Below are 19413 nucleotides of genomic sequence, written 5' to 3'. Positions count from 1 at the left end.
TTAACCTTCCTCCTCTCTAACAGTGTCAGGCTGCTGCTGTTCATTGACACCTGGGAATTCCCTGGAGGATAAAGAAGACAGAGTAGGGGCTGGGGATTTAGCTCAGCGGCATAAGGGCCTGCCTTGCAAGCAGGCAGTTGTGAGTTCAATCCCTGGTACCGATAAAAAAAACAAAAAAGACCAAAAAAAAAAAATAAATAAATAAAAAGACAGAGTCCTAATATTACAATTATAATCCAAATACCAATACATCTTAAGGAAAAAATCAAAGTCATATGGAAAAAAATCAAAGTCATATGAATATGTGGGTGTTAGATATTGTTCATATATGTATATGTGTGAGAAATAGGGTATACATGAACATGCACAGTTAGAAATAAAGATACACATGGCAGCAGAAGGTAGGACAGTATATAAATATTCAACTAGGATTCAGAAGTATCGTAGACTATTGGCATTCTGACACACACCTGTAATCCCAGCCACTTGGGAGGCTGAGGTAGGAACATTAAAAGTTTGATGCCACACTAAGCAAGTTAATGAGACCCTATCTCAAAATATAAAGAAGGGCTGGGGATGTAGCTCAGTGGCAGACTGCTTGCCTAGCACGTATGAGGCCTGGGATTTGAGTCCTGTTACTACAGGGTTGGGGGGAGGAATCTTATCCTAACTTTATTCCTAATTTACACATGGGTTTGGAAAAAAGCACTTACTGTTTGTTGTCTCTGATTTGTAAAAGCGAATTATCTCTCCTGTGTGTTGGCTCTAAAATCATACCATTCAGGGATGTATTTGAACTGACCCTGACTCATGGTTGGGTGGGAGCTAATTACTATAGTCAGATCAATAGAGAAAGGTCACGGAACCTTAGATATTGTTAAAATAATTCAAAACTGAAAGACTGCATGCCTTGTAACTCTACTTTTGTATGAACTACAGTGGCAATTTTTAAAATCAAAATTTGTAAAAGAAATCTTTTGGATTAACTATAGAATTCTGAAACTCAGTAAACTGGCAGAATCTTACTTTTCCTTGCCTTACTATGTTCGCATTTTTATCTGCTTGGCAAGGGCAGTGGTCAACCAGGCTTTTGTGTCCATCAGTTGTACTCTCTGATGACCTGGCACTGCTCCCGTGCGTGTGTCTTCTTGTTCTGAGTACCTTAGGAGGTGGTCTCAAGCCGAGATTTTCTGCAGGGTTAGAAAAACCATGACAGTATAGTTCTTTATTCTGGGCTTTATGTGGCTCTGTTTCGTTTCTTTTTTTCCCCATCTTTGACTTATAAAAAAATTGGGGGCTTATACTAAAATTTTCCATTATGATGTTTCTCAAAAGCCTTGCAGCCAGTAGAGGTGGGAATAGTCTTCAGAGCTTAGAATAAGTGAGGTCACCAGGACGTGATCTCTTGCTAAATTCATGATTCACTCTCCAATGGGATTAGTCGGTACAAAGAAATTGCTAAAATAGGTCATAGAAAGTTGATTTTTCGTGGTCATATAGTTTCCATTGGTTCTGTTACTGAGCATTGCCCAGGGCAGCTATTTGGAAACTGGTATGTCTCCCCGACAGCCTGCACTCTGGTTCCTAACATTTCCGTGCTGTATAGGAGCTGGGAAAACAGGGTGTCTCATGTCCTTTGTGGTTCATTTGTTTATTTAGGCTAAGGAAAACTGTGGTTACTAATTTTACTGACTTTTAGAGTCATCTTCCTGACCCACAAATCTCTTCACACTACTGTGCTCCAAAATCAAACCACAGTTCCCCGTTACTTACAGGATCAGGGCACTTCTTACCTCACCCTCTCACTGTCCTCCACCCTGATGTTTTGCTCTAGTGAATTTTCGAGGGCTCCTGAGTTCTTGGGATTGTGCTCATGCCGTCTTTGCCCTTTTCACATCCCAGAGATCCTTGTTATCTGTCCAGGACCTATTTCAATGCCATATCCTTTATGAGACATTTCTAGCTTTCCACAGTATCTTTTTTCTTTCACTTTACACTTCCCAAGCACATTTTATTGTGTTACACATTATAGGTAATCGCTGATCTATCCGTGTCCCCCAATAGATTGGAAGTCCTTTGAAGGTGTGAATTATATTGTAGAATCTTTTGTGCTATACCAAGTGTGGAAGATGGAATTCTATGTTTGGTGCTTAGGCAATCAAGACAGAATAGTTTTTTGTTGGGTTTTTTGAGACAGGGTCTCACTATGTAGTTCAGGCTGGCTCTGGACTCACTACATAGCCCAGGCTGGCCTCAAATTTATGGTAATCTTCCTGCCTCAACCTCCTGAGTGCTTGGGATTACGAGCATGTGCTGTCGTGCCCAGTAAGGCAGAATAATAGTTTTTTATAAAATGGAAACAGCTTCTACTTATTTTATATTTACCAATAGTTTGTGTTGAGTGGCATCGTTTGTTATTAATGCTGTCAATAAGAAACCAGGCATGGCATGACAGCACATTCTTCTAATCAAAGCCAGCTTGGGCTATCCAGTGAGACCCGTTCCCCAGCCCACCACTCTGGGTAACTGCTGCCGTTTAATGCAGGTATCTTTGCAGCACTCAGCCTCATGCTAGGAAGTACTCCTTCATTATCTTATTTCATTTTCATAGTAGTTTAATGTTACAGGCAGTACAGTCCTGATTCTTCAAACGAGGAAGCTGAGGCTTCGAGGGTTGAGCTCACCCAAGGCCATGGAGCAGCTAGCTGTGCTGTTGGACTAGGATTCTAAGCCAGGCCAAACTCCAGAGATGCCTATAAGTGCCCTTCGAGTCCGCCTCTCAAGCCTGAGGTTTTGGACTCATTTGCTCCACTGTCAATAAAACAATTTGAACTAGATTAAAAGTCTGGACATTGGAGTTCTGCTATCAGTTTGCCCACTTTGTGGTGTAACTTTGGGTAAGTCATTTTACTTCCTGGAACCTCTTTTCAAATCTGTGAAATCAGTTTAGAATGCTTTTAGAGGCAAATAATGTAATAATCAAGAATGACATAAATAGTAAGACCCTTATCATCGTATTTTTGTACCTGCCTAAGAGATAGCTAGGTATGCTTAGTGAATGTCTGGTATGAAATGCAATAAATATTTGACAAGAATCCCACAGGTAGATGGTCCCGGGGTCAATAGGGACCAGAGGGATTTCTGACTTTTTGCTCTGCTATCCTTAGAATGTTGGTGATATCTCTTCTCTCTCTTCATGGATACAAAGTGGCTACAGCAGCCAAGACGCTTACTTGTGTGACAACAGCTAGCGCCAGTAAGGGGATGCAGGACATCTCTGGGTTTCTTTCTGCTGGCTTTCAGTGGCATCTTTTACATGCCAGAACTGGGTTGCATGCCCTCTCTACCGTGTTCTCTGGAAAAAGAAAATAAGATGACTGTGATTGGCTGAAAGAAATTATCATTTTTTTTTCCATGGTTCGGGGGAGAGCCGTGTTCCGAGCCTACGAAAAGCAATCCGAACTCTTGAAGGCAGCTGCAGGCTCCGTCACAGATGGGAACGGGCTAACAGGAGTTCTGGCATCCCCTTTGCCTCTAAATTTCTATGATTTATAGGTTGTACCAAGATACAGTAATGGAATTACTGGTATTCTGTGATATCCTTTTATATTCAACTCCTCTAGATTAGAAAAATAAAGCAAGACTTCCGGGAGAACATGGCAGACAGATAACAGCAACTACCGGAGGCTCTCTGAAAAACTAGGCTCAGAAGCCAGGTATGGTGCGGACTAAAGAGACATAAGCAGGTGGAGTTATGCTCTGCTGACTCAGGAACGAACTCGGCTGAGAGAAACCAACTTGGAATGCAGTCCTGGTGCTAAAACAGGAACAGAAAAGTCTCGCTGCTGAGGCTGGACCCTGCACCATTGGAAGCCGTGATTTGGGTTTCCCGTCGCGTGGTGGCTGGCTGCCTCTACATCGGCTCGGCGAGGAGAGAGACGCGCGGAAACTCTGAGAATGGGAGTCTGCGAACGGAGTCGAAAACAGGACGGGCAGGGAGGCATGTTCTGACTTGTGGCGAGGTGAGTGAGAGAAACTGACACTCCACCACAGTTTGACTCCAGCGGACTTTCTGGGCCTGAGCAGTCCTGCGGGAACAGGGCGCGGTGGCGACTCCAGCGACACATTCCCCTCTCGGGCGGGATTGGTGAAAAGTGGCTGGCCTGCATGACGCTGCCGGCGGACCCCGTAGGCTGGCCCAACCCAGATCCCAGAGCCTGACGGAGGCCGGGAGGGGCGGGCCCCCGCGTAGGCTGCCTGGTGCGCAGCGGTGAGTGGGAACACCTAACTGGCGCAATTCGATCAGGCTGTGGCTGACAGGGAGAGAAGCTGGGCCTCTCATATAAGCTTGCATATATAAGGAACAGAGAATATGGGAAGAGGCAGCAACAAGAAAGGCTCCTCGGCCCCCAATTCTGAGAAACAGGCAATAGCGGACACCGCACCAATACACATAAAGCACCATATAGAGAGCCTCATAGACCAATTCAGGAATGAAGTTATCAACGACCTGAAGCTAGAAGTATGCAGAATAGTTAGAGAAATGCTAAGCCCCACCCAGGAAAAAACAGATGGTGGAATGGAAGAACAGAAAAAGAGGGGAGAATTGTTTGATGGAGAAAACAGGGAAAGCATAGAATACGTGAAGCAGGTTCAAAGGGACTACCAAGAAACTAAGAAGTCTATCGAAGACTGGCACAACAGCTTGAAAGAAACTAAGGACAGACTATCTGAACTGGAGGGCAGAATTGTAATATGGGAGAATGAAATGAAAAACTTCTTAAAAATAACAAAGAAACAAACAGCAATAATACAAAGACAAGAAGATGATAAGAGGAGCCATAACTTAAGGATTAAGAACATAAAAGAAGAAGTAGGGACACAAACAAATGAACTACAAAAGCTACTCACAGAAATAATCCAGGAGAATTTTCCTAATTTAGCAAAAGGTAAAGATACTCAGATGTATGAGGCATACAGGACCCCAGCTACCTACAACCCAAACAGAGCAACACCCAGGCATATAATAATAAAAATTCCAGAAATTCAATACAAGAACAGAATATTAAAAGCTGTCAGAGACAAGAAACAGACCACTTACAAGGGAGCACCCATCAGAATTACAGCAGATTTCTCTGCACAAACCATCAAATCACGAAGAGCATGGGGGGAAATAATTCAAGCTTTGAAAGATAATAATCTCCAGCCAAGATTGAGATATCCTGCACAACTGTCCCTGGAAATTGATGGAAAAACAAGGTGCTTCCAGGATAAAGAGGAACTGGGGGAATTTGCAACCACCAATTCAACTCTACAGAGAGTATTGCAGGATATTCTAAAAAAAGAAAAATACAAAGAATCCAGAAATAGTGGAGGCCACAACTAATGGAGCAGAGAACAAAGTGAAGAAGACAAACTGACAGCTACTGACAGAATAAGAGCTCAACAGAAATGAGACAGAGAAGATTGGATGATAGGAAAAGCTATTTTGGAGAAAATGACATCTTAATAGGTAATACTGATTTAGTATCATCTTGTTTTGAAGTCTCATCTAGCTTTTGTCCTTCTGTCTCCAATGGTCTAAATAGGTTGTATCTTACTGGATTTTATTATGTACGATAGTATAAGCAAAAACCTTTTAAAGACAAGGAGATTATACAGAAACCATTCATTTTCTGTTAGTCGATTCTAAATACTCTGTAATGCTGTCATTCTCTTAAATGGTTTTACATTGTTTTGATATACTTAATGCTACAGTATACGAAGTTGTACTCAAGGATTTCAAGGAAAGAGACAATATGGTAACTACTTTTAGGTCAGGATTATCTGGTGGTGAAACACTATTCTGCTTAAATGGTTATGTTTTGATCTGTGCTGTTTCGTTGTTATGCCCTCTTTTATCTCAATCTCCACTCCATTATTTACTTTTTTAATACTTTTTAAAAAATTTTTATCCTTTTAATTAAAGGAAAAATAGCAGAATATATTATAGTAACCCACTTTGACTTTCCATTACCTCGATTTAAAGCCCTGTATTACTCTCACCATCTGGTTTTTAACTGATGTTCCCCTATTTTGTTTTGCTGGATAGTATCAGGTTCGAAAATTTAGGCATCAGCTGTGAAGATAATGAGATTCATTATAACGCCCATTCTCGTTGACTTTTATCTACTTTTGAAGACCTACAATGTCTCCAATGGTTTGGTTTTGTCGGTTTTGTTCTTTACTGTTTTGTTCAATTGTATTATAACTAATGGTATAGGCAATTATATTAGAGATAGCGGGAGGCATTATGGTAACCATTGTTGATCACCTTGTATTATGTTTTCACATTATCTATTATGTCCACCCTTTTGCCTTGACCGATTCTGTTCTGTTATGTCACATTTGGTTTTACTCTCTTCCAAAAAAGTAATAAGAACCGTGAGAGCAATGAAACCCAAAATGTGTAATAGTCATTGTACAAAAGAGAGGAAAAGAAAGTGCTCTAAACTATATAACTGCATGTATATTTAAGTGTATAAGATAGAATATGATATCAGAGTTTTATTGGATCATTGAACAGAACTGTTTGCAGTATCATTGATGGAATGTCCACTTTACAAGCTTTAATTTTGTGACTTGAACAATTATTTCTAAGATGACAATATGTAATTCATTAGTGATTTCCTACTGTTCATTTTTTTTCTGCAAATCTGTATAACTTGTACCCTTTCTCTGCTTTTTTTTTTCTTTTCTCCTTAAATAAAATTAAAAAAAAAAAAAAAAAAAAGAAAAATAAAGCAAAAAGCTTGCTGTGGCAGAAAGTAAGCAAGCATGGTTTGAAAGTTGGTATTTGGAATTGCCTGCTGGGTCAGAAAGTTCTTCCAGGGCTAGGGTTTCCCCTGTCACAGAAGGTAGAAAGCCTCTGCTTTTAAGCTGGGTTTATGATTCCTAACCAGGTTCATACCGGAGAAGAGAAATTGACCAAGTCTGCACCAACCATGACCACTGTTGTCCATTGCAAAGAAGGCGGGCAGAAAACATCCTTTCATTGTTTTATCTGTAGAAGGTGTAGCTAGATACTTTACAGGTCTCTTTCTCTAAAGCCTGCACAGATATTCTGCTTTTTCCCCTAGAAAGGTAAACTAATGCAGTATGCTGCTTTTACCTTCAAATCAAAGTCTCCAAAGTAGCTGCAGGAAGAGTATTGATCCCAGTTCCTTCCCAATAGAATAAATTTATTAAGAAGTACCTGTGAGATGTCATCTCTGCGCTGTGCTGGCCAGCACTGTGCTAGGGTCAAGGCAGCCTATCTAGAATACACAACACACTGGTTTCCATGTTCCTTTCTTCATGTACTTTGCTACAGGCATTAGTGGCAGTATCATGATCAATGCAAATCTTGTGGCATTTACTTCTCTCCAGTGTCTGCACTAAGGAGGGCAAAAATCTAACATGGATTAAATGTGTTTTCCTAGTTGCTGACTTGACCCAGAATACTCTAACCTGAAACAGATAAAGCTGTTTTATTTATTTTTTTAAAAAGTGACTATGATTTAGGATGCCAGAGAGATTGTCAGTGAGGCAAGAATATTTCAGCTAAGCTTTGAGGACAGAGGACTAAACCAAACAGAGAGAATGTAGCCTAATGGGGAACAGGGCTGATCTAGGGGAATAGTTGGCTTAGGTTATGGAGGGTATTCAAAGCCAGACAAATAGATTCAATGTACTGTTTCAGGCCTTTCAGGATACTTGAAAATGTCAAGAGTAATGATTGGAAGGCTGCCTGATAAGAGGTCTAGAAGCTGGTGGAGGTGAAGGGCAGGGATGAGCAGGGACCCCCCTTTCTGGTAGTGGGACAGAAGGGACAGGAATTAGAATAGCATGGTTTGTGAATTGGCCTCTCCTGGCTCCTGTCTGCTCTGCCCTAAGGAAGGGGTGTGACTTAGGGCAACTCTCCCTGTGACCATGTGCGCTGTCAGCCCTATATGTGCAGCCCCTGACAGGGAAGGCCTGGAGCTGCATGGGCTGCTGTGACTCTGAGATAAGTGGATGTCATCCCGGGGATCAGTTTGCTGCAACAACACTGAAATGCCTCCTCTAGCTGGCTGATGGTTTCATGTTCTCTGCCAGTCTCAGTTGGTTCAAAACTTGAATGCGGAAAGGAATGCTGTTTGCCAGTCTCCGCAGGCACTGAGAGTGTAGGGATGGGTGGTGACAGAAAAATCAAGGGGATGGGAACTAACTAAAAAGCTCAGTCATTGCCATAGGAGGCGAGGACTCAAATTAAGGTGATGTAGCCAGAAAGAGGAAGTGGAACTTGTGAAAAGAAAAGGAGAGACTTTAATCAGGGAAAGGTGTAAGCGGATGAAGGGAAGCAAAAGGCTCACTACTTGCAGTGCTGTTTCCCTGAATCGGTCCCATCCTCTTATCAGAGTCTGTCTGGAGCACTATGCCTCCTCGAGACTCCAGAACTGAGCACAGTCATTCGGAGGTGAAGAACTGGGGGGGGGGGGGGGGAGCCAAGGAAGACTCTGGAGTGCGGTAGGAAGTTCTAGACGGAGGTGTAGCAACCCAAGAGTCCATGAGGCCAGCCGGGACATGGGCTTGATGAAGGAACAAAAGAGGTGACTGTGGCTGGAGAAGGGGTGTGAGAGGCAGTGGGAGCAATCTTCAGAGCCCAGAGTGCGAAATAGGAAGTGGAGTCTTGACATTGATCTGGGCCCCACAGGGAGACAGAGCGGCAGGCCCAATAAATGGTTGTCTTAGTTACTTTTTACTCATCACTGGGACAAAATACCTGATGCCCAAAGTTGGGAAAGAAAGGGTTTATTTCTTACAGTTTTTGGAGGTTTTAGTCCATACTCAGTTGGCTCCAAGGCAGTATGGCATGGCAGGGCTGCAGTTCATGGTGGCTGCAAACAGCAAGGCAGAAACTGGCAAGAGAGAGAGACACACCTTCCTGCCATTACATCACATCCTGGCTCCACCCCTAGGTGGCTATAGCAGTCACCCCCCAATCTGAGCATTAGACAATGAACCAATCACAAATGCATTAGGCTTGAGCCTTGGGGGCCACTGACACAAGCCATGACAAATGGTTTTCCTCCAGACACAGGAAATGCTAGGATGCTAGAAGATGGAGCAAAAGAGCTTAGCAAAGGGTGTTTACAATGGTTCAGGGGAAGGAGTTCTGGAAAAGTAGAGGAGAATCTGGTGAGGAGTAGGTGCAGAGAGTTCAGCTTCAGTAAGAAGATAAGAAGTTTCTTCTTACTGATGAAGTAATCATTAGGCCTAGGTAAATCTGCTTGTACCGAGGGCTGTACCAGCAAAATCCATACAGTGTAACACTCTCTGTAAGAAACCATCTTGCGTCCAATCACATGCATTACAGCAGCCATTCACAGTGGACATAGTGGCATCACCCCATCATATACTCTTTGCATCTTTTCTCTCTGGCTATGTGTGGCTTTTCTTTGGGTACTCTTGTGGTGTCATCCTGCTCACCATGTTTATGGAATGGTGACTTCATTTTGTGTTAAAAATACAATGGGTTTAACATAAGCATTACTTCTGGTGATTTTTTGGTTGATGAGTGTTTTCCTTTGTGCCCATGCTTTGCCAGCAGTGACTTGTGCAACAATTTTTTTAACTAACCTGAAAAGTTGGTCTTTGGAGATTAAAAGCCTTTAATAGGATAGATTTATTAAACAGTATTATTCTCAGAGCTACTCATTTCTTCTGTGCATTCACAGAAGGAGGCAGGCACTGCTGACTGACACAGCCTCACTTTAAGGAGGAGGAAAGCGGGGCTCAGGTTAGGTCACGTGCTCTCTGCAGGCCATTGGTCCACAAGGTGTTCACTGGAAGCCATGGGTAGCTTGTGGACAGGGTGTTCTGCAGTGCACAGAGAAAGAGGAATTGGGTGTGGATTATGGAAAGTTAAGATGGCCTCGAAACATCGTTTCATGGATTGTGTTTGACATTCATTGAAATAAATCAATGACTTATCAGGATTGAAAATACAAAAGAAGTTGAGCAATGTGAATCTATGTTTGCCTGGGTTAGCATTTGTGTGTCTTCCTCAAGGATGTTAGACTTAAACACAGAATACAGAGGATAGTAGCTATCCAGCACTGTGATGAGTCTAGGAGATAGGAAACCGCAAATTATGACTACTGAGCATAGAATCAGAATCAGAGTGAGCTTAGTGATGCACGGCCGACACTGCGTGGGCAAGGTGGATAGCTTTGTACTTGAAGGTCTCCTGGGGGTCACATGGAAGACAGGTGAGAGGAGTGAGGCAAATACCTGGGAGATGACCAGTACCTCATTATAAGACGTAAAACGTCCAGGAAGTCACTATGGGGAAGAGGGTTGGACCTTGGAGTCAGAGAACTGGAAGCCGTGTTGATGAGGACCCTAAACACAGAGGGCATACACAGAACTTAAATTTTTACCCAACTCAGCAACATCTCGCATCTTTTTCTATTCAGCCTCGATGCAGTCTTAGCATCTTTGTGAGTCCAGAGTTACAGGCTAAGAGTAGCAATCAGTGAAAGTTTCCCTCTGCCTCTGCTTCAGACAGCGTCAGAAGGGCTGTTACATTAGACGAATGGTAGCGAACCTGTGGCATGCGTGCTGTTAGCACTGAAAACTAATGGGTTCCTCATCACTGCATTTAGGCCAAGGGCAAGAGGAGAAAGTAAGGTAGGCTTAGAGGGCAGAAGTCCAGGGATTCCCTGGCCTCAGAGTCTGCCTCAAGTGGCATCTTGAGGCCTAAAGCCCCAGAGAAGTGTGCAATCCTGGAGTGGGGAGTGGGCCACCAGACGGCTGGATGGTTCTCAGGAAACCTGTGTCCCTGAGGAAGTCTAACCCTATCTCCCAGGCTCTAGGTGGTCCATGGAATGCTGGTGGCATCTAGGCTAGACCCACGAGGTAAGGTTGGGCCAAATGGCATTGTAGTCCAGGAAGCTGGAGCTGAGGCCTACAGGTCAAGAGACAGTAACAGCTGAGTACAGGTAATTGGAATTAGTTGTAAGGGAAGAACTGTCAAGTCGAAGGAGTGTTCTGTAGTGACGTTGTGGTTTCCCTTGAACTAATCAATTTGTTGTAGAAGTGTCATATTGGCCTCATTTATGACAACAAACTGTAAGCACCTTAAAAACTCCCATTATTTTTATGTCTCTAAAAAGCTTAGAGCCCTCCTTTGCATATGGTTGGTACTCAGTAGATATATGACAAATTGCTTTGCTGTCTTGTCTTTGAGCCCATGTGACTGTGGTAGGTCCTGTTTCATTGATTTTCCATTCCCACAATTTTACCTGTCCTTGTAACTAGCTCCCTTTCAGGCAGCTTGTGAAACTGAGAAGATTGCTGCGCTTGGTGACACATACCTTTCATCCCAGTAGTTGGGAGGCAGAGGCAGGAAGATTGGTGTGAATTTAAGGCCAGTCTGAACTACATAGAGAGACCCTGCTTCAACCCAAAAAACAAAACTGAAAAGATGGCTGACCAAGGAGGAAAGAAGTGTAATGTATCTGTTGAGCTTTGACCTAGAGGCAGTCCACTGAGCCTGTGTGGAACAGAGTACTACCCTGTCATATTTTAAGTACTCCATCCTCTTCCCATTTTGGCAACCTCTCGTTTTATTACCCTTGTTAACAGAACTTAAGTGTTTCCTTTACATTTTCCTGTATAACTTTGATTTGGGATTACTGATACCACACGAGCTTTTGAGCTATTTGAAAACATGAAAATGTTCTTTGTCTTCCATTCCAGCTATTATTGGATTTAGAATTCTCTTCTTACAGGATTGTTCATGTGCTGATTCAGGTCATCAGATTTTCTCTGTAAACTAGATTTCATTTATTGTGATCTGGGTCCTAATTTTTCTTTTTAGAAAGGCACAAAATACTGAGATGAAAGCACACAGTGGCTCAATAATATGTATGCTAATATATTTTAACACATCTGATTCTTTTATCTATACATATTTATGGAAAATGCTTAAAGGGTTTTTACACCGTATTTAGTCTGAGCAGGAGGGTTGTGGATGCTGGCATGTGAAGACAGAGATTTATTTTCTGCTTTTTGTATTCTTACTGATTTTTGAAATAGTTTTATTATGGAATGTAATAAATACGTGATGAATGTGAAAGAGTATTTGAAATCTAATAAAAATAGTGAGTGACGAGGCTGGTATAGACAGTAGAGGGATCAGGGCCTCGGAGTGGGTGAGCTGGGAAAGGAGCTCGAAGCGAGAGCAGTGCTCCGTCCGGCAGGGAGGGGAACTCCAGCAGGGAGACTGGACGCAAAGGCGCTGAGGTTGGGAGGGAGCAAGCAGCAGAGAAGGACGATCAGGTGTGAGCACGGAACCTTGAAGTCAGGCCATTTACTGAGACCATGAGGAATAGGAACAACTACTAATACCATAAAACACATTGACCCTTTGGGGACATAGGAGTTCTATAGGACAAGCGAGGCATTTTCTTCAGTAAATATGTATCTGAGGCTGAGGGCGCGTCTCTGTGGCAGTGCACTTGCTTAGCAAGCACGCGGCCCTGAACTTAGCACCCAAAATAAATAAATGGATGAATAATAGGTGGCATGAAAAAAGAAGGAAAAGGAAAATGTAGATTTTAAGAAACTGAAAAGGCATACTGACCAATCAATGTGTAAACCTAAGTTATTTTTATAAAATTTCTTGCTGAGTGTGGTAGTGAACACTACCCTCTTCCCAGCAAGAATTGAGTGCTATAATCCCAGCACTCAAGAGGCTGACGCAGAAGGATTGCTGCAAGTTTGGGCTACGTAGTGAGTTCAAGGCCAGGCTAAATTACATAGTAAGAGCCTGTCTCAAATTTTTTTTTTCTTTCCTTTTTTGTTTGTTTATTATTTTGCAGTGCTAGAGATTGAACTCAGGGACTTCACACTGATCCATATCCCCCATCTTTATTTTGAGATAAGATCTTGCTACATCACTAAATTACCAGAGTGGCCTCAAATTTGTGATCTTCCTGCCTCAGCCTCCCGGGATGCTGGGATTACAGAGGTACACCACCTCGCCCAGCATGTAAGTCTAATTTGAACAGATCACCTGTATTAAATGTTTTGAGATAATCTAAGGAAATTAGAAATAGTCTGGATATTATGTAAGGATTTATTAATGTGGGATGTAGGTGAAAGTAGACCCATACATAGATTTTGAAGTTGTAATTTTTATTAGAGATATACTCTGAAGTGTTTACAAGTAAAATGATAAAATATCTATGATTTTTCTTCAAATATTCCAGCAAAATCAAAACAAAGCAGAACAAAACAAAGAGCTCAGAGGTGGGAGAGATGAAACAAGAAACATGCTGATTTTTAAAGCTGAGCAATGAATACACATATTTTATTCTTTTGTATGCTTTAGAGTGTTTGGAATTTTCCATAGTGAGACATTTAAGGCCAAGCTAACAAGTGTGGATATTAGACTAAACTGTGTCTCCCTGGAATTTGTGAAGAGGTGGCCACGGAGGGACCTAAGAAGGGCTGCCAGACACCCCGAAGCTCAGCCTGGTGACAGTGGCCTGGCCCTGATGGAGGTGGCGCTGAGAGCTGAGAGGCAGCAGTGTCAGAAGAGGAACTTGGCGGGCTGGCAGGTGGAAGCGCATCAGGTGCTTGACCTGCCCTTCTTTCTCTTCAGCCAGGAGCAGTTCCCGTCATGGCCCCGTCCCTAGGGACTGATGGCAAGGAGCAAGAAGGACAGGCCACACCCAGGGGAACTGTGCCAGGGCTGGGTGCCAGCTAATGGGAGCCCAGTGGGGAAGTGACGAGGTTTTTGTTTTGTTTTCGTGAGGAATTTGTGTCTTGTGGTTTGATTGTGAAATTCATAGGGACAGTGATTTATCTCCATCATCTTTTCCTATTTTTACTTGCACACTGGTGACCATCTTAGTTAGTGATTCTGAGTCACTTTTAGTCACGATTGTATGTTTCGTTTGTGAAGTTGAGCACTTTACAAGGATATGTGGGGGGGTTCTTAAATGAATTAAAATGATATAGTCTAAACTATGGTAAATAAACAAAAGTTTAGGTTTAAATATTAGCTTCTGACCACTAAAAATGATAAAAATAAATTTGAGATCCACTAGGAAGTGACAGTTGCTAAAGCTTAGAGAGAAATAATAGTTCTTTTTTTTTTTTTTTTTTGAGACGGGGTCTCGCTATGCAGTTCATGCTGGCCTTGAGCTCACTTTGTAGCCCAGGCTGATCTCGAACTTGCAATGATCCTCCCACCTCAGCCTCCCAAAGAGAAATGATAGTTCTTTAACTATCTTGTAACAACTACACACACAACATGTTGAGAAAGTTTGATATTACCTCTCTGCCCATCATAGCCGCCTGGCAGCATAGAATTTCCTGAACCTTTGCTTTCTCGTTCCACTCCAGACTATGGCCTTCAAGAATAGCCCCTTTGTGTATCTAGCATCTTCCTTTGCTGTCTTAGTTAGCACCCCAACTACGAAGCACTGAAACTGGGGTGGGAAGCAGAGATAAGAGACACTGCTTACTGAGAGGAAAGAGAATGTGGGAACTCAGTGTATCTTTTAGCCTTATTACCTGGGAGATTCTCTAGTGAGACTTTTTGCTCCCACCACCCATGCTGGCATCCACAACCCAGTTTGTGGATAGTCAGAAGTGTTTTGTTTGTTTGTTTGCCATGCTGAAGATCAAATTCAGGGCCCCTGGCATGCTAGGCAAGTGCTCTCCCACTAAGCTTTAGCTCCACCTCAAAGAAATGAGGCTTTGGTCAGGGGCTTAATTAAAAGACAGGCATCTAGCTGAAGGTGGCAGTGCTTGCCTGTGATCCCAGCACTCTGGGGTGCTGAGGCAGAGAGAATGCAAGTTTAAATCCAGCCTTGGCAATTTAGTGACTTAGTTACTTTTTCTCGTTGCTGAGACAAAACACCCAATCCCCAAAGTTAAAAGAGGAAAGATTTATTTGAGCTCACAGTTTGTAGAGGTTTGAGTTCATAATTGGCTGGCTCCAAGGCAGGAACAGACAGGCCTCATGGAGGAGAAACAGTTCACAGTTGGCAAAAGGTAGCAAGTAAGCAACGACAAACTAGAAAGAAGCAAACCTCTTTTTGTCCCTTTTAATTGTCCCCAGGGTGAAGAGCGCTCACACCCCTGATCCTGGCATTGCACCGTGAATCTGCTGTACCCTCTAGATCCAGCCACCCCTGAAAAAGCCCAAGCTGTGACAGTATGAGGCTTTGGGAGGACATCTAAACACATGCCATAATAGTGACTTAGCCAGCCTCTGCGCCTCAGAGGCTCTGAGGCTGGCTAAGTCACTATTATGGGGTTTAGTTTAGCAGAATAAGCATATCTGCCTAACAAGCATGCAGTCATGAGTTCGATCCCCTATGCCAAAAAAACCAAAAAAACAAGTGACTTAGCCAGAGCTTGTCTCCAGATTAAAAAATAAATAAATAAAAAGGCTGTGGATGTAGCTGAGTGCTCAGTCCTGAGGTCCTGGATTCAATCCCCAGTGCTAAAAAATAAATAAGAGTTTTGATTCACGGTAGTTGTTGTAAAAAGCTCTCAGGGAAGTAAGAAGAGATGACAGTATTTCTAAAAGCAAGAAAGGTGGTTTTCAGGGAACCATAGCTGAGCTGCTGGGCTACAGGAGAGACCAGGGAAGGTCATGGACCTTATTGTGGAGAAGGCTGCCCTCATCACCTGTGGAAATGAGAAAAGAGGTTTCTGACACGCTGCCTCCCTTGCTGCTTTGTCAGAGAGGAAGGTGGCTGAGAATAGCATCCATTACCTCTCCTTTCTACAAAGGCATTAGGGGGGGTTGCAAGAAATTAATGGTTTTTTGTGTTAGCACGGAAATACTAATAAATGTTGGGACTAGAGATGTATAACAGGTAAAATAGGCTTTTTCTTTGCCTCGTTTCTCCCTTTCTCTTTTGGCTTGCTATTTTAAGACTCAGATCTCACTCTTTTTTTTTTTTTCTTTCCCTTTCACCAGGTAGACAGAAGTGGAACTCCTGCCCTCTGGGAGTGTGATTTGTCTTCTTTAGGGAAGGACTTTATTAGTTTTTGACTCTTCGGTGTGTGACAGACTTGAGAAACATCTTAAGAAAAGTCTCTACCAGGGAAGAGTGTTTGCCTCTGCATGGATATAATTTTCATATCTGATAAAGTCTCAGGAGCTCTCTCAGCGCTCCAGTGGTGGTCCCATTTTATTAAAGTACTAAGCTAGAGTCAAGCATGGTGGTGCATGCTCTTTATCTCCCACCATTCTGGGAGGCTAAGGCAGAGGATCCCAAGTTTGTATGCTGCTTGAGCAATGGAACAATTTAGTGAGACCTTGTCTCAAAATTTAAAAAGGTAGATGGATGGATGGATGGATGAGGAGGCTTGGGATGTAGCTTAGTGTAGAGGTCCTGGGCTTATTACCCCATACTACAAAAAACAAAAACCCTATAGTGATATATATCACAGCTCATTGTAGATTAAAGATGGCATGACTAGATAAACTTGTGATACGGAGGGAAAGAGAATTATATCTACTATGTGCTGAGCTTTGTGTTAGGAGCTTTTTTTTCTTCTTCTCTTTTCAAAACAGGGTCTCACTATGCAGTTCAGGCTGGCCCTAAGCTCACTTTGTAGCCCAGGCTGGTCTTGAAGTCACAGTGGTCCTCCTGTCTCAGCCTGCAGAGTGTTGGTGTGCGCCAGCACGCTGGACTCGAGGAGCTTTGTTTCTAATTTGATTTCTTAAGCACCTGTTATATACCAGGCACTATACCGTGTGTTATGACAAAAGATGAGCAGGGAGTTTACTGTCACATGGAAAAGAATGACTTTTTTTAAAACAAACTTTAAAATGTATTTGTTTGGACATTTAAATAAACTAACACAGTCTGATAGAGAGCCTATGTAGAGTTGGGATATAGTTGAGATACCCGATACTGACTCAGGGATATATATGTGCAGGCGAGATGGGCAAAGGGGTTGGGGGATTCAGGACAGGCTTTCTTTCTGGAGGAAGGTAAATTCTTGGTCACTGGTTGAAGAGGGAAGTAGCATTACAAGCTAAGGGAATAGCAGAGGCACATTCAGGCTCGGAGAGAAAGACATCTAACCAGTGAGTCGATGGGAGTGATCCTAGTGACTAAACAGAAGGTCAGTATTCTGGCTTTAGATTCTTAGGGGCTTGTCTGAGACACAGATGTTTCTGAGCCAGAAGTTTCTGTGTCTGAGACACAGAAGCAGCACATTTCATACTTTTTCACGGACTCATTCTGCCTTCACCAAACTGAGAAAAGAACTTGCAGGGAATTATGTCATGTGGCAGAAGGAGCCGTATCTTGTGTATATTCAGTGCTGTGCAGAACGTTACTTAGAAGCAAGAAGTCCTGGCAAGGTACAGTTAGGTCCTAGACCTGCAGGGTATCCCTAGCCATAGTTCCTCAGTATTTCCGTTTTCCCCCACAGGCATCTACTTGTCACATTAACATTGCACACCCCATACTTACTCTGCACTCATTTGCCATCACCCCAGTTCAGTTTTTCAGCTGAGAGATTTTTCCTTAGTTACATCTTGCCAATTAGATACTATCTTGGAATTTTATTACTTCTGTTTTGTTTAGTTTTAACTAGAAAGATGTGACCTCTGCTCTGCTTGGTTTCTTATATCTGCCCTCTCATAAGTAATTAATACTTTGCTTCTTTCTTTCTTCCTTTTTTTTCCTTCCTTCTTCTTCTTGTTCTTTTTTTTTTTTTTTTAGAGCACAAACAGACATTCCCAAACATTCTGAAGAAGGGTTACCTGGATATTAGGAAGGACCACGACAGTTACTGGCAAAGCTGTTACGCAGAACTCTCGCCCTATAACTTATACTTCTACAGTCTTGACAGCAGTGGGAATCAAAACCTCTATGCCACGTACCAGCTGTCACACTTCCAGAGCATATCAGTCTTGGGTCACCTTGAGGCCAGGATGGTGGATGCTGTCCTCTGTGACAACACTCAGCTGCAGCTGAAGGCAGAGTCGCCGTGGGAGGCTTTGGACTGGGGGCAGAAGCTCTGGGAGGTCGTGCACGCTGCCGTGCCTGGTTACGTGGGCCAGCAGGATGAGCTGGTGAACTCACTGGGGCTCAGCCATCATGTGACCTGTACGCAGAATCAGTGTTTACAGAAGAAAGCCAATGGACTGCCACCATCATCCCCTGTCTTGGACAGCCCCAAGCAGTACCAAAACATCCTCAAATCAGGGACACTCTACAGACTAACTGTCCAGAACAACTGGAAGGCATTTACATTTGTGCTAAGCAAGGCCTACCTTACGGCCTTTCAGCCAGGCAAGCTAGATGAGGATCCCCTGTTGAGCTACAACGTAGATGTGTGTCTGGCTGTCCAGATAGACCACCTGGATGGCTGTGACTCTTGCTTTCAAGTCATTTTCCCCCAGGATGTCCTCCGCCTCCGAGCCGAGACCCGGCAGAGGGCTCAGGAGTGGATGGAGGCGCTGAAGACAGCTGCCAATGTAGCCAGGAGTTCAGAGCAGAACCTGCAAGTCACACTGAGGAGTAAACCCAAGGATCAGATGGGCGGGCACGAACTCAGGAAGAGCAAACGCCAGTCTGTGACCACCAGCTTCCTGAGCATCCTGACGACTTTGTCTTTGGAGCGCGGACTCACTGCTCAGTGTTTCAAATGCGCAGGTATGGAATGGCTTTTAGCATAAGGCTCACTAAAGAGCAATCTCGAGTTTCATAATTGGAATTCACTCTTAAAATTTCTTCACTGTGAGTGTTAGAAACCCCGGTTATGAAAAGCATCTCGCCTCGAGGGTGTTTGCTGTACTAACTCTGTCCATACGTGCACCACTCAGACCAGGTTGGTTAGGTAAATAGAAACAGATATAATACACCCTACTAAATCAAATAACTTGGCTACAACCTAAGCAGACTGGAATTTGGGCTTCCTGAATGGCCTGTGATTCTATGTCGAGTTACTGGGACTGTGTCAAGAGACGTGTGGGCCCAAAGCTGACTGCTAACCTTCCTTAGGCAAGGCAGACACTGGTAGTTGGTAACTGCTGTTGATCATGATCTTGTCAAGTCCCGTTAAGGTGCAATCCAGAAGGTTAGCATTGACCGAAAGTGTGCAGATGGCTAAAAGAACAGTGGAGGTTATTTATCAGGTGACTCGTGGGGCATCAGCTTCCTGGGACTGCTCTGAAGGGTGACACAAAGTAGAGTTCAGGACCAGTGATCCACTATATCTGAAAACCTTGTTGCGGCTGCTTTCCTGTCTCCTCTCTGTTCCTCCCACCTTCCTCCAAACGGTAAAATAGAAAAAAATTACTGTACCAGATCTATGTCGACTATAATCTAGATCAAAATTATTTTCCTTCCACTAAACCCC

At 43.2% G+C, this 19413-nt stretch overlaps 1 protein-coding gene across 10 annotated transcripts in view; it reads left to right on the top strand.

Moving 5' to 3' along the window:
- Positions 1-19413, top strand: part of Plekhm3 (pleckstrin homology domain containing M3) — a 175320-nt gene that overhangs the window by 23260 nt on the left and 132647 nt on the right. For all 10 annotated transcript variants that reach the window (XM_013157563.3, XM_003474190.5, XM_063237367.1 and 7 more), the window contains one exon: positions 17772-18707. In XM_013157563.3, the coding sequence (XP_013013017.1) occupies positions 17772-18707 (936 nt within the window). The remainder of the gene's footprint in view (positions 1-17771; positions 18708-19413) is intronic.

Source organism: Cavia porcellus, unplaced genomic scaffold (genome assembly GCF_034190915.1).
Source record: "Cavia porcellus strain 051 isolate PalLab524CR breed Dunkin Hartley unplaced genomic scaffold, mCavPor4.1 scaffold_26, whole genome shotgun sequence".
Taxonomy (NCBI): Eukaryota; Metazoa; Chordata; class Mammalia; order Rodentia; family Caviidae; genus Cavia; species Cavia porcellus.
Note: the sequence above shows the minus strand (reverse complement) of the source record. Positions and strands in the feature narration are given on the sequence as shown.